Source organism: Myotis myotis, unplaced genomic scaffold (genome assembly GCF_014108235.1).
Source record: "Myotis myotis isolate mMyoMyo1 unplaced genomic scaffold, mMyoMyo1.p scaffold_m19_p_4, whole genome shotgun sequence".
Lineage (NCBI taxonomy): Eukaryota > Metazoa > Chordata > Mammalia > Chiroptera > Vespertilionidae > Myotis > Myotis myotis.
Window position 1 is genome coordinate 44,897,867 of NW_023416346.1, and position 15,262 is coordinate 44,913,128.

Consider the following 15,262-nt stretch of genomic DNA (forward strand, 5'->3'; position numbering starts at 1 on the left):
TTAAGCACTTGGACCAATAAGTCTTCCAATCTTTGCCAGGAGCTCTGTGTGCATCTTGTGGAATAACATCAACACTCGGGCAATTTCCAGTTCTGCTTTAGCTTTCATTTCCTGAGTGTGCAGAACCTCAAGATCAGCCAAAGTTGAATGCTTAGTGCCTTCTCAAATCTTTCCGGAGCATGTGCACAGCTGTGCACAGCCTTGGGCATGCACATAGCATTCTAAATTTCCAGGATGTGTCAGAGCTTTTCAAAGCCCCTGTGGACCTCATTCCCCAGCTTTTCTTTCTAAACTTTATGGTTTGTCTATTGTTTGCTTCGACTGTTATCCACGACCTCAGGCAGCTGCAAAGTTAATTACTTCCCTGTAATTGGTTTCAGCATCACCCTTGAGGAAAAGGCTTTCCACATTGGGTTAGCTCTCAATCGGGTCAAGTAAAGATAAGCCTTTGAACTGGGGTTATCCAGGGAACTGCCAGACAAGTCAAATAATACCAATTTGCTGAAAAGGGGGTTTTGAAAGAGATCCAACCTCATTCTGATTCTTCCAATGGATGCTATTAGGCTCTTAGTTTTCACCAGGATTGTGGGCTTTTGAATTCCAAGTCTAGCATTGCGATTAGGAGAGGGGCATAAATATAGGGCAGGTTATTATGCCACAAGGCACACTGTTCAGCCATTAAAAAAATAAACACACTACAGAGTGGCCCAAACATTTGGTTAATTTCCAGAGGTCTGAAAAAGTTGATTCTGAGAACTTTTGTCACCGTTCTCATTTTGTCATGGAGGAGAGAATTTTCTCTGCTTGGTTACTTTTCAAGAGAACAAACTTAAACTTAAATTTTATTTTAAAAATAGATCAGTTATACAGATTCATTAAATAGCATTAGAAAATAAAATGGGAAAAGTTTAAATCCCAAAATATTACCCTCCATTATTAATATTTTGATGTATGTAAAGGACGTCAAAATATTTCATTTCCATTGCCAATTTTGCTTGCTTTATAATAACTACACTGAAGATGGCATTGACAAGGTTTCTGAGACCATACCTAGGCTTGTATGGACAGTTTCACTACTTATGTGTGCCATTAATGTAGAAAGGGAAGTAGCAGGGAGCATGCTACATATTTTTTAACTTCGGTAAATATTTTAAAATCATTTGTCCTATGTGAACACAAAATAATTTTCTCTGCAATAATAGAACAGTATGATATTTTATTTTGTAACCTTTTTTCACATACCTTCCTTTGTGAATATTTGTGTCAATAAATATCTATATTTGCAATTTTAAACCTTATCTTTATAATATCATATCAATAGATAATGATTCATTTTGCTTATTTTTGTTATTTTATTCAAGTTGTTTTTAGTTTTTTATGTTTAATAACAACATTGTGCTGAACGAAGTGTATGCAAACTTCAGAAATTAGACAAATTACATTGTTCAGGTAAATTTGTAAGATTGAAATTTTTTATTAAAAAGTATTATAATTGTAACATTTTTATATTACTCGGTATTATTCATAAAATGTGTTGCAATTTATAATCCTACCAGAAGCATAGTAAAGTACCTGGTTCCCCAAAACTCTATCAGTATTATATAGTATTATTATAATCTTTGCAATAGGACACTTAAACATAATTATTTTATTTTTTGTTTTCTCATTCCATTTATTTATTTATTTTTGGTTAATCCTCACCAGAGGATTTTTTTCCATTGTTTTTTCAGAGAGCATGGAAAGGAGGGATGGGAAGAGAGAGAGAGAGAGAAACATTGATGTGAGAGAGATATGGATTGGTTGCTGCTTGTGCCCCAGCCGGAGCCAGGGATCAAACCTGCAACCTAGGTACTTGCCCTTGATTGGGAATCAAACCCATGACCCTTCAGTCCATGAGCCAATGCTCTAGCCACTAAACAAACTGGCCAGGACGATGTTCATCCTTTTTAAAACTATTTTTTGCATTATTCATTTTCCCCTTTGGAATGGCCTATTTTAAAGTATTGGGATATTAATCTTTTTCAGTGGTCTTGGAACTAGTACTAACCATATGTTTTAAAAAATTATCTTATGCATGTAAAAATACTTTTCAGATTTAAAAATTTTGCCTATGGAATTTAACAATAAATTACAATTGCTCTGGAAAGCCAAGTAATTTCTTATAAAGTCTCCAGGTACAAATATATTTGTGTAATCCTGGGACACTTAACAGGAATTTATTATTATTAAAAATATTTTTTATTTCTGGTAAAAATATAAAAACCCTCACAGAGACTTAGAAGTTATTACTACAACACTCTTGGAGCACTGATCATCACTCATTGTCTTTTTTTTCTCCCCAAAAATATAAGTAGTGCTCTGATTTTTTTTGAAAGTTTTTAACCCATTAAGCACATTTGTCTGTTCTCTTCTCACCTCAAAAGATTAATTTGATAATTATCTCCATCTGTATAAATGTTTACATTTTAAGTCAATAGTAATACATAATTATGAGTGTACTTAAATGTAAAAATCCAACGTGAAGGGAGGGATAGAGGGAAAATGTACACATGAATCACCAATCTTCCAAACTCACCTTTTCCCCACTACAAAATAAGATCTACAGACAGGATTTTTTTTTTCTGTTTTGTTTTGTTAATGTGTCCCAAGTACCTAAAACAGTGCCTGGTACTTAAACATTTGCTCCATCAATATCTTTTGAATACCTTAACAAATGAATGAAATAATATTTAAGCATAGATACAGCTAGATTTTTCCCTTACTTTACATAGATCAGTGGTCAGCAAACTCATTAGTCAACAGAGCCAAATATCAACAGTACTTCTTCAAAATAGACTCGCCCAGGCCGAAAACCAACTTCTGCGCACGGGCCACAAAGTTTCAAGCACACTGTACGTGCACGCCCACACATGGTATTTTGTGGAAGAGCCACACTCAAGGGGCCAAAGAGCCACATGTGGCTCGCGAACCACAGTTTGCTGACCACTGACATAGATATACAGTATGTAAATACAAGATGTCCATCTTATTTTTAAGTCATCATACTAAAATTGTTTTATAATATTTTTCATAATAATATTATTTGAACAGCTTTCCACTAAATTTTTTAAAAGTATATGTTTATTGATTTCAGAGAGGAAAGGAGAGGGAGAGAGATAGAAACATCAATGATGAGAGAGAATCATTGATTGGCTGCCTCCTGCACACACCACACTGTGGACTGACACCGAAACCCAGGCATGTGCCCTGACTAGAAATTGAACAATGACCTCCTGGTTTATAGGTCGACACTCAACCACTGAGCTATGCCAGTCGGGCTCCCCTTCATTTTTAACAGGATATTAAAGTGTAATACATTTCCAGAAAATGCACATATCATAAGTATACACCCCAATAATTTTTAACAAACTAAACACACCCATGTAACTAGCCCCCAGATCAAGAATTATAGCATTCCCTATAACCCAGAAGCACCATTCATATTCTCTCTGAGTCACTACGACCCTCCAATGGTAGCTAGCATTCTACCTGCCTATGGTGCCCTGAAAGTCCCTTGGGATTTCTTAACTTTCATTCATTCTTTTCCTTTTTACTCTTCTAACTTGATAATTTTAAGTGACTTCTCTTCAAAGTCACTGATTCTTCTCCATGATCAAGTCTGCTGTTGAACTCCAATAGTAAATTTTTCAGTTCCTTTTTAAAAAATATATTTTTATTTATTTCAGAGAGGAAGAGAGAGGGAGAGAGAGATAGAAACATCAATGATGAGAGAGAATCATTGATCAGCTGCATCCTGCACACCCCCACACTGGGGATCCAGCCTCTGCAACCTGGGCATATGCCCTGACCTGGAATCGAACTGTGACCTCCTGGTTCATAAGCAGACGCTCAACCACTGAGCCATGCTGGCTAGGCTTCAGTTCTTTTTTATATTACTCTGCTACAGACTTTCTGTTTGGTTTTTTTTTTAAATATATTTTACTGATTTTTTTACAGAGAGGAAGGGAGAGGGATAGCAAGTTAGAAACGGCGATGAGAGAGAAACATTGATTCAGCTGCCTCTTGCACGCCCCCTACTGGGGATGTGCCCGCAACCCAGGTACATGCCCTCGACCAGAATCGAACCTGGGACCCTTGAGTCTGCAGGCCGACGCTCTATCCGCTGAGCCAAACCGGCTAAGGTTGTTTGGTTCTTTTTAATACTTTCTATCTCTTTGTTCATATTCTCAATTTGATCAGGTGTTGTTTACTGATTTTTAGTTATTTATCTGTGTTCTCTTGTAGGTCATTCAGCTTAAGACAATTATTTTGAATTCTTTGTCAGGTCATTCATAGGTCTCCATTTCTTTGTGGTTGGTTTCTAGAGATTTATTTTATGCAATTGATTGGACCTTGTTTCCTGGTTTATTCATATGCCTTATAATTTTTTACTGAGTTTTATGCATTTGAAGAAATAGCCACTTCTACCAGTTTTTATGTACTGGCCTCATAATGGGGAAAACTTTCACCAATTAGCCTGGCTAGAGATTCAGTGGCCTCTGTCATCTTTTTTGGAAGGAATTAAATTATCTGGGATTGTGTATGCAATTTTCTAATTAGAGAATTTTGCTGGTTGTTTCTGTTTTGTTTTGTTCTTTTGTTTTTTAGGTGTTTTTTTAAGGAGCTTATGCTCTCTCTAGTGTCTGTCGTTGGTTCTGCTGCTAGAGCAGCAAGTCACACCACTCTTCTTGGTTATTCGTGGCCCCCAGGGATAGGATTTATCCCAGCTCCCCATCAGTGCTTCAAAAGAGCTACCAGTCCTTCTGGTAGCTCTCAAAAATGCTAGCACATCAGATACACAGTTGTTGTTTTTTTCTCTTTCCCATGGAAGAAGCCACCGTTGGGTACCTGCTCCTGATGGCACCAAGCCAAACTCAGTCTTAGCCTGCGTCTGTAAAGTCCCTCTAGTGCTACAACAAGTTGCCTCCACTCTCCCTTGCTTTTAGCAGCCCCTGGCATCCAAACTATGCCTGTTCTGTTAGAGCTCTAAGTCACATGAGAAAGAAACCAGTCCCTGAGGTATTTCTCAAAAAAGTCAGAATGTTGGACAAACATTCCAAGTCTTCTCTTCCTCTGCTCCCTCCTCTGAGAGAGGAACCAGAAACCAAGCTGAACTATGCCAACTAAGAGGAGTGTCAATTATGGTAACATGAAGTTACTCTTCTTGGCTATTTTAATATGACTGTTTCAACTTTGCACTGGCCTGGGGTACTATAATTTCTTAATTGGTTCTGCAGTTCTCATAAAGGTATTTTGGTTCATACATTGTTCTTAACTTGATGTCTCTGTGATGCATCAAGTGCAAGAATTCTTATTCTCCTATCTTACTTATGTCACCATGATGTTGGTGTTTTCACTAGAACATATTAAAGGTATAATTAAATTATGGAGGAATTACATGAATAACATGGTGCCTTTTATCCAAATACAGGGGATGCCTTTCCATTTATTCAATAATTATTCTTTTGTTGTCATCAATATTTTATTTTTTTATATATATTTTTATTGATTTTTTACAGAGAGGAAGGGAGGGATAGAGAGTTAGAAACATGAATGAGAGAGAAACATTGATCAGCCGCCTCCTGCACACCTCCTACTGGGGATGTGCCCACAACCAAGGTACATGCCCTTGGCCGGAATCGAACCTGGGACCTTTCAGTCCGCAGGCCGAAGCTCTATCCACTGAGCCAAACCGGTCAGGGCTATTGTCATCAATATTTTAAAATTGCCTTATAAAGTTCATGCAATAGTCTTCTTAAATTTATGCTTAGGCATTTCATTTTTTATCATTGTTTATATTGTACATGCAAATTAAAACCACAATGAGATATCACCTCACACTTGTAAGACTAGCTATCATCAATAAATCAACAAAAAATAAGTGTTGCGGAGGAGAAAAAAGAATCCTCATGCACTGCTGGTGAGAATGCAGACTGGTACAACTACTTTGGAAAATAGTATGGAGGGTCCTCAAAAAATTAAAAATGGATCTGCATTATGACCCAGTGATTCCACTTCTGGGGATTCCTCTGAAGAAATATAAAGAAATATAAAACACTCATTTGACAGAATATATGCAACCCTATGTTCACTGCAGTAGTATTTATAACTAGTGGCCCAGTGCACGAAATTCATGCACATTAAAAGGGAATTAATTAGAGGAAATATTTTAATATTGTTTTTTGCCCTTTCTCTATAATAGAAGTGTGAGCGATGAAAGGAAATTAGTAAAATGTATATGAAAATAATTTATAAATTTATCAATAAATATACAGTAACAAAAGAATATAACAACAACAGAGGCATAATATAAAAACAACAAAAACATGATATGGAAACAACAAAAACATGATATAAAAACAACAGTGATGCAAACAATGACTGATAAAGTGATTAAACTTATTCTAATATCTCCCTGTACACCACATTAAGAGTGAAAACACTTTCAGTGTGCTTGACTAATTTCCCTTGTGATGAAGTATTTAGCCTCCTCGCTCTGAGGGCCATTTCCTGCCTCGCCTTCGCGGGAAACAACTCAGTGAGGGTGCAGCCACTGCCAAGACGACCCAGGACTCAGTGCCTCCATGCTCCAAGGGCCGGTTCCTGACTCAAACCTTGCCCTCCCAGGAAATAGCTCGGGGACGGCATAGCTGTTGCCAAGGCGACCACTGCAGGACTGACTTCCTTCCAGTTTGTTGAGCCTTGGTTGTAATGGGTGTTCCACCCAGGGTTTTTATATAGATAGCTAATATATGGAAGCAACCTAAATGCTCATCAATAGATGAGTTCATAAAAAAGTGGTGGTACATATATACAATGGAATATTACTCAGCCATAAAAGAGAATGAAATATTACCATTTGCAATAACATGGATAGACCTACAGACTATTATGCTAAGTGAAATAAGTCAGCCAGAGAAAAATAAATACCATCGGATTTCACTTATATGTCGAATTTAAAGAACAATATAAATGAGCAAAGAAAACAAAAACAGACTCATAGATACAGAGAACAGACTGAGGGTTACCAGAGAAAAAGAGGGTTGAGACACTGGGTGAAAAGGATGAAGAGATTGAGCAGAAAAGATTGGTAGTTACAAAACAGTCAGGGGAATGTGAAGTACAGCATAGGAAATATAGTCAGTAATATTGTAATAACTGTGTATGGTGCCAGGTAGGTACTGGAAATATCAGGGGGGGGGGGACATTTTGTAAAGTATATGTTTGTCGAACCACTATGCTATACACCTGAAGTGAATACAAAATAATATTGAATATAAACTATAATTTTAAAAAATAACAGAACATGATATCACCTCACACCTCCCAGAATAGCTATTACCAAAAAGTCAACAAATAGCATGTGTTGGTGAGGATGTGGAGAAAAAGAAACTCAGGAGCATTGTTGGTGGGACTGCAAATTGGTGCAGCCACTATGGAAGCAGTATAAAGGTCCCTCAAAAAATAAAAATAAAACTACCATGCAGCCCAGTAATTCTACTTTGGAGTATTTATCCAAATAAAATGAAAACATTAATATCAAAAGATATATGCACCCCTATGTTCACTGTAGCATTATTTACAACACCCAAAATATGGAATCAATCTAGGTGTCTATTAATAGATTAATGGCTAAAGGAGATGTGGATAGATAGATAGATAGATAGATAGATAGATAGATAGATAATGTAATATTATTCACCAGGAAAAGAGAATAAAATCTTGCCATTTATGGCAACATGGATGAACCTAGAGGGTATTATACCAAGTGATATAAGTCATACAGAGATAACCTTTTTAATTTTTTAACATTTCTACTCTTTTGTTATAACACTTAATTTAAAACACAAACATTGCACAGCTGTAAAAAATATTTCTTTATATCTTTATACTATATTAATAGCTGTGAGTGATGCTTTGTACTACAATATTATGATGGCTATATCACTAGATGATAGGAATTTTTCAGCTTAATTATATCTTATGGAACCACTATTGTATATACAGTTTGGCATTGACTGAAAGATCATTTTGCATTGCATAACTATACACAACTACCTGGCTCTTTGCTTCTTATAAATGGTTGATTAGAAATATCCAATAATGATATTTTGTATATATGCATTTCTAGATCATGTCATGAACTATAAGTACTCTCTTTACTACTATAAATTGAGTCACTACCATCTTTAAGGCTAGCTTGATTAGAGAGCCAGTTCTAGAAACCCCAGAACCAATTCAGAAAACTCATCTTTAAAATTCTGTTTCTCTAGAACAGTGGTTCTCAACCTTCTGGCCCTTTAAATACAGTTCCTCATGTTGTGACCCAACCATAAAATTATTTTCATTGCTACTTCATAACTGTAATGTTGCTACTGTTATGAATTGTAATGTAAATATCTGATATGCAGGATGGTCTTAGGCAACCCCTCTGAAAGGGCCGCGAAAGGGGTCGCGACCCACAGGTTGAGAACGGCTGCTCTAGTACCATTCTTGGTACTAAAATCTGTATCAGTCCTCTGGGACTGCCATAAAAAATACAATAGACTTGGTGGCTTAAACAACACAAGTTAATTTTCTTATAGTTGTGGAAGCTGGAAGTACAAGATCAGGGTGCCAGCATAGTTGAATTCTGATGCAAATTCTCTTTCTTGCATTCTTTCCACTGTGTGCTCACATGACCTTTCCTCAATGCGGGCATGTGGAGAGAGAGAGAGTTCTTTTCATCTTCTCATAAGGTCACCAGTCCTATCAGATTAGGACTCCATCCTTATTACCTCATATAACCTTAATTCCTAAAAGCCCTTCTCCAAATACAATCACATTTGAGGTTAGGGTTTCAGCATATATATTTGGGGGAGACACAGTTCAGTCCATAACAATAGATACTAGCATACCCAGTAAGATCATTTCTATCTGCTATCCGCAAATATTTCAAGTTTCTAAAACAGGAAAAAAACACTGGAATGTTTTTTTGTTATGAAATTATCATTTCAGTGATAACAAATGTAGAGTATATAGAAATCCATTATTCAGAGAGAAAAATATAATGGGAAATTTGGCAGTTTGACAATGGTCTGGTGGTTCCAACTTTTCAGGCAAATGGAGCTATGCCAGTATGTATATCCCATACATATTGGTATATTGAGGTTGGGGTTTGAGGGGGAGGAGGCAATTGGTAAAGGGGCCTTCTGAAAGGAAGGGAATCATGAATTAGATTCTTTTTCTAGAAGTTCAAAGTTATTACAGTATATCTTATGCATTGAGATGAGACTTACTAATCAAGAAGCAACATCAGCCCTACTAACCACTCCCTTTCCCAACCAGGGATACTCATTTTTATTGAGAAGGAATTTGAAATGTGAATCTAGCTTATAGGACAGCTTCATTTAAGAAAGGAGAGCACTGGTTCCTGGTATGGCACATTTCTCCTGCTGACTTTCTGATGATCCTCCTGGCTCCACGGAGATACTAAACAAATAAAATGTGTTTGTGATCTGGTCTAATGTAGCATGCATTAGATATAGATGAGTGTAACACTGGAAAAAGAGGGTTCCTTTTTTTTTCTCTTACACCCTTATCAGGTGGCTTGCACACTTAGAAACTCCTTAAAGTGGACAGGAATCTGCACAGATAAGTGAACCATATGTTCTCATGTAGACCAATCTCTTGGATTGCTTAAAGCGATGAGAATTTGGGACTTATCATAAGAAAGGAGGATTCAACAAGGGAAGACAGAAATTTTCCTAGTAAACCAGATGGGAGTTTAGAGATAAAAATTTTTTTTTAGAGATAAAATATTTTGAATATCAAAAGAAATGTTGTGACAACATGGATTAGACCTTGAGGGTATTATGCTAAGTAAAATAAGTCTGACAGAGAAAGACAAATATTGTCTATCTGACTTATATGTGGAATCTAAAGAACAAAACAAAACTCATACATACAGAGAACAGAAGGGTGGTTGCAGGGGTACTGGGAGGTTGGTTTGGGGGATGGGCAAAATGGGTCAAGGGGTCAAGAGGTACAAAATACCAGTTATAAAATGTCATTGAGATGTAATGGTGTATATTGATGTAATTGATGTATAGTCAGGGTGACTATAGTCAATAATATTGTAGTGCATATTTGAAAATTGCCATGATAATAACTCTTACAAGTTTTCATCACAAAATAAATTTTTTGTGAATTTGTGTGTGTAAATAGACTTATTCTGGTGACATTTCACAGGGTATACAAATATCAAATCATTACATTGTATACCTGAAACTAATAGAATGTTATATGTCAATTATACCTCATAAAAGTGTTTTAAAATTTAACCTAAAAATGAAATGTTCCATAGGGTAATGAAGAATGTATCTTATAGATAATAGATAAAAAGAGAAAGAAATGTGGATATGGATAAAGAGATAAAAAATTAAGAGAATATACATATAATCTGTGTCTATATTTGTATTTATAGAATAATCTTACCCCATACTGCTAACAATGATTGTCTCAATGGCTAATTTTTATCTATATAATTTTTTCAATGAGAGAGAATTGATTTTTAATAGAAATACATACCTATTATAATTTTGAAAAGAAGTCTCTCATTCCCAAAGAATTTCAAGCCCAGCCAGTGTGGCTCAATGGTTGAGCATCGACTTATGAACCAGGAGGTCAGGGTTCAATTCTTGGTCAGGGCACATGCCCAGGTTGTGGGCTCAATTCCTGGGGGCAGCCAATCAATGATCCTCTCTCATCATTGATGTTTCTGTCTCTCTCTCTCTCCCTCTCCCTGAGAGAGGGAGACTAGAAGATTATGGCAAGAAGTCAGGGGTAGGGGCTGAAACAAAGAAGTATCAGTGGAAATTATAAGGAGGATATAGATACAAGAGAAGATAAGAATCTATACCTGGAGGTCATAAAATAAAAAAGTAAACACACATGATCTTCCAATTAAAGATTTTATTTGCAAAGTTTTACAAAATTAATTAAAATATGAAGTCATAGTTGGTTATACATTTAGCTATTTTTTATTGATAATAACAGATTACATGAAATTAAGAGTTTCCCAGAAAGTGGAGCGAGAGGATTTTTTTATCTGTAGCCCTGGAACCTGGCAGAGACACTATGCCTCTGAAACTTTATTTCTACCTCAGAGGTCAGCATTGGTCTTGGAAGATCCTGGATAACCTGATGTAATATGTATACATATGGGCTGGTGAAGAATGAAATCTCTAACTTCTAAAACTAGGATTCATATTCTAAGTAAACTCTAGATATCTCAGTCAGTTTCAGGTAGTTCTCTAATTTAGGAGTTCTAATAATGTTAAGAAGGACATCTATGAGTCAGCAATTGGTTTAAAAGAGTTCCACAGAATCCCATAAATACTGGAACAAACAGTATTCATAGGTACAGGTTAAAACTACCCTATGTTTTTAAAGCCACATTGCACTGCCCTGACAGGTAGAAATTTTGCATGACAACAAAGTTGTCATTTGCTGGATCTCTTGGTCCTCCCTGGGTCTCAAAATTCTATTCTGACATTACCTTTTCCTGTGCCAGGTAAGGCTTTATTTATTACAAGTTAAAGATATAAAGAAGCCACCCAGATATTTTGAGAAGCAACCCAGAACCAAAACATCAATAATAAAAGTCAAGTCAACTTCCTATATATCAAAGCACCACATCTAAAAGGTCAAGGATGTAAAAAGTGACCTTTTACGTTTTAAAACACTACACAGTGTTTAGTTATGGTTTAGAAGAAATTATCAGAAAACATAGAAACCTTCAAACAATAGTTCAAATGGATATAAAATTTTAAAAAGTGTTTATTCAGAGTCTAGTGAACACTTAAAAATCTATGTTACCATATATCTTACTTTCCATAACTGTAAAAATAAGCTAAAATGTAGGAGTACATATGATCTAATCTATATTCCTAGCCCTACTAAATATGTAGCTATATGAGATAAAAATCTATGCTCAAGTGAAATGTAAAAGGATTATTATTTTTACTATTTTTTAAAGTAGAAAGTATATGCCTGGAGCCTGAATAATTCAGTACCAGTCTGTTGCAGTATACTTCATTAAGAAGTATAGTGTCTCTCTCATAGCATGAAGTCTTCTTGTAAATAATGCAATGAGTTAAAAGACTAACCTTGGTTGAAAAGGAAAGCCTGGTGAAAACAGATATAAAAACTGATTTAATAAAACTTCAGCAGCCCTAGCCTGTTTGGCTCAGTGGGTAGAGCACCAGTCTACAGACTGAAGGGTCCCAGGTTCGATCTTAGTCAAGGAATCGAACATGCCTGGGTTGCGGGCTTGATCCCTAGTAGGGGGCATGCAGGAGGCAGCCAATTAATGATTCTCTCTCATCATTGATGTTTCTATCTCTCTCTCCCTCTTCCTTCCTTTCTGAAATCAATAAAAACATATTTTTTAAAAAAAAAAAAAACTTCAGCATTGGTCAAGGAGAAATCTGAACCCCCAAATTCTCATTCACAATCTGTTATTAATTATAATTTGAGATAAATTCCAAGTTACTTCTAGGTTATGGATATCTGCCCAATGACAGTCTTGTATTAATAGACCAGATAAAAGGGGTGAGGGGGCAATTTCTGACTGTCACTGGAGGATAAAACGGATAGTTTCCTATTCTAGAACAGTGAAAGATGACATTAAGGGGGAAAACTAATTTTACGAAAGCCATTTAAAGAGAATTCAAGGGGACCTCAAACCAAATAGCCATGACCTGTATTCCTTTCTCATGTTTAAGACACAAAGGTCTCCATTTCTCTAAGGGAACTGCTCTTTCGGCATGACACACTCTCTCTCTTGCCTTGGAGCCAAGTAATTGGAACCCTAAACACACGGCGGAGCTTCTGTTGGAACCGGTTTCCGACAAAACAATACAAAAAGGGATTAACGCAGCTGTTGGTGAATCCCAGGAGGATGGCAAAAGGAAGTGCCAGGTCAATGACTGCTATAACTTCGCAGCTAGTAATGACGCCCATCCAGGCCAGAGCATCCAGGAAGGTCAGAACATGGAAGGGAAGCCAGCAAATAATGAACGCCAGGACAACAGCAGCTGCCATCTTCAGGACTTGGTCACGTGTTATTCTGTTCTTCCCATAGCTATTGGTCTTCAGTAAGTGTTTTCTGATTCCAAAATAGCATGTTGCTATGAATATTAAAGGGATAATAAAACCAAGGATATTTTTCATTAAGGCAATCCCAGCAGACCATTGGGCATACTTCTCAGGAGGGAAAGCCATAACACAAGCATTCACTCCTAAATACTCAACGGTTCTGACATCGCGAAAATAAAATGTTGGCAATGAGGACAGACAGGCCATACACCAAACAAGGGGAACTATATAAGATGCTTGCCAGGGGTTTCTTCTTTGAGACAGAAAGGGGTAGATGACAGATTGGTACCTATCAACACTCATGCAGGTGATAAAAAAAATGCTAGCAAACATGTTCAGGGTCAGAAAAGAACCAAAAACTTTGCACATCACAGGCCCAAAGAGCCAGTCATATCTGTAAGAATAATAGGACGCCCAGAGAGGAAGAGTGGCCAAAAGCAGTAAGTCAGCCACAGCCAGGTTAAAGATGTAAATGCTGGAAACCTTTTTAGGGCCCTTTTGACAACAGAACAGTGTAACCACAATAGTATTGACAAGAAATCCAATCACAAAAATAATGTAGTAGAGAACAGGAATCGCATCTAAATGCTTATCTGATGGCTTATGTGAGCAGTTAAAGGTAGAGTCATTGCCAGAGATGTTCCCAAGTCCGAAGTCCAGACTGCTGGTGACGTTTTTGTTGATGGTGGCAGGGGTGAAGTTGCCTTTCATGTTGAAATGTCAGCAGCTCTTAATTTTTACCACCTTCTGTGAAAATAAAAAAAAAACCTCAGAACATCTACAGAATTTAGGACATTGAGTCATTAGCATTTTGAATGTTTGTTAAAAGCAAAAAAAGGTGGATGATCATAAAAAAAAACATTAGGAAACAGAACCATGACATAAAATCAGATTAAACTTTACTTCTTGGAAAAAAAAGATTTTTTTTCACCAGTACCAACAAGTTAAGACATTGCAGCATCAGGGACTGAAAATTCCGAACAAAACTACATTTTTCTCATCCTTTCTATCATATTTTCAAAAGGTTTAATGAAAATTAATATTCCAAAAGATTAGCCAGGATAGGAAATGCATAAAACAAACAAGAAGGAATCAAGAATAAGAAAAGTTAATATTTCAAAAGCACGTGAGCACATATTTCAGTCTACATATACTTTCTAGAAAACACACTGTTGTCTGCTATTGCATAGAAAAATGCCTTATTCAAGTAACTAATTATATACAAATCATTACAGCTATGGAAAATATAAGTAACATAAGCTCTGGAAAAAATAAGTAAGTGCACAAAAGATTGAAAGAGAATATGCAAAAGGAACATATTGGGATGGGGGATTATGGTTGGTTTTTACTAATTAAAAAATAATTCATTTAGTTCTACTTTTCCATTTTTTTCACAATAATAATATAAATAAAAGAAACATAGAACACATGCATATTTCTAAAAGTCCCCTATTCACATTTTAATAGAGACTGACTTTAGATCTATTTAAATTTAATCTAATTTTTAAATAGCCAAATAGTTTGGGGTCAAGTAGACATCGTTTTGATTGCTCAATGAAGTAAGAGTTGAACATCAAAGATTAATCATATATAATTATATCATTTTTCTTTTGGTATCTTTTCAAGTTTAACACAACTAAGTAGTAACATTGCTACATGGCTCTCAAATGTTATTACCAATGTTTCAGTCTTTGTGATTCTATTGTGCTTGTTTTAAAAGCAACATTATTCTAAAACAAAAGAAAATTAGCTGAAGGTAAACAAAGTAAAGGAAAGACTATTATTTTACATAGTTTGAAAATACATAAAAATAAAGTACTCTATGAAAAATGTCATCACCAAAGAATCTCATAATAAACAGCAAAGTTCTCATTTTTATCTAAAACTAATTCTCTCATAATCTTGACCTAATAAATTAACATAAAAGAATATTTAAAAACCCACTTGAAGACTTACTGGTTGTTGGAGTTTTAAACTTATTTATCATAAACCAGCTTGTCTAGTTCTTCAGTGCACTCCTGTAAGAGAAACAGCAGTTAAATAATTTAAGAGTTTTGCAAATACAGTGTTAAAATACAGAGGA

General features: G+C 35.9%; 1 protein-coding gene across 1 annotated transcript; it reads right to left on the minus strand.

Moving 5' to 3' along the window:
• Nucleotides 1-12,725: 12,725 nt before the first annotated feature.
• On the minus strand, nucleotides 12,726-13,890 carry AGTR2 (angiotensin II receptor type 2). The gene has a single exon (XM_036303979.1). It carries the CDS (start codon nucleotides 13,888-13,890, stop codon nucleotides 12,802-12,804), a length of 1,089 nt encoding a protein of 362 aa, XP_036159872.1. The 3' UTR covers nucleotides 12,726-12,801.
• Nucleotides 13,891-15,262: the final 1,372 nt, after the last annotated feature.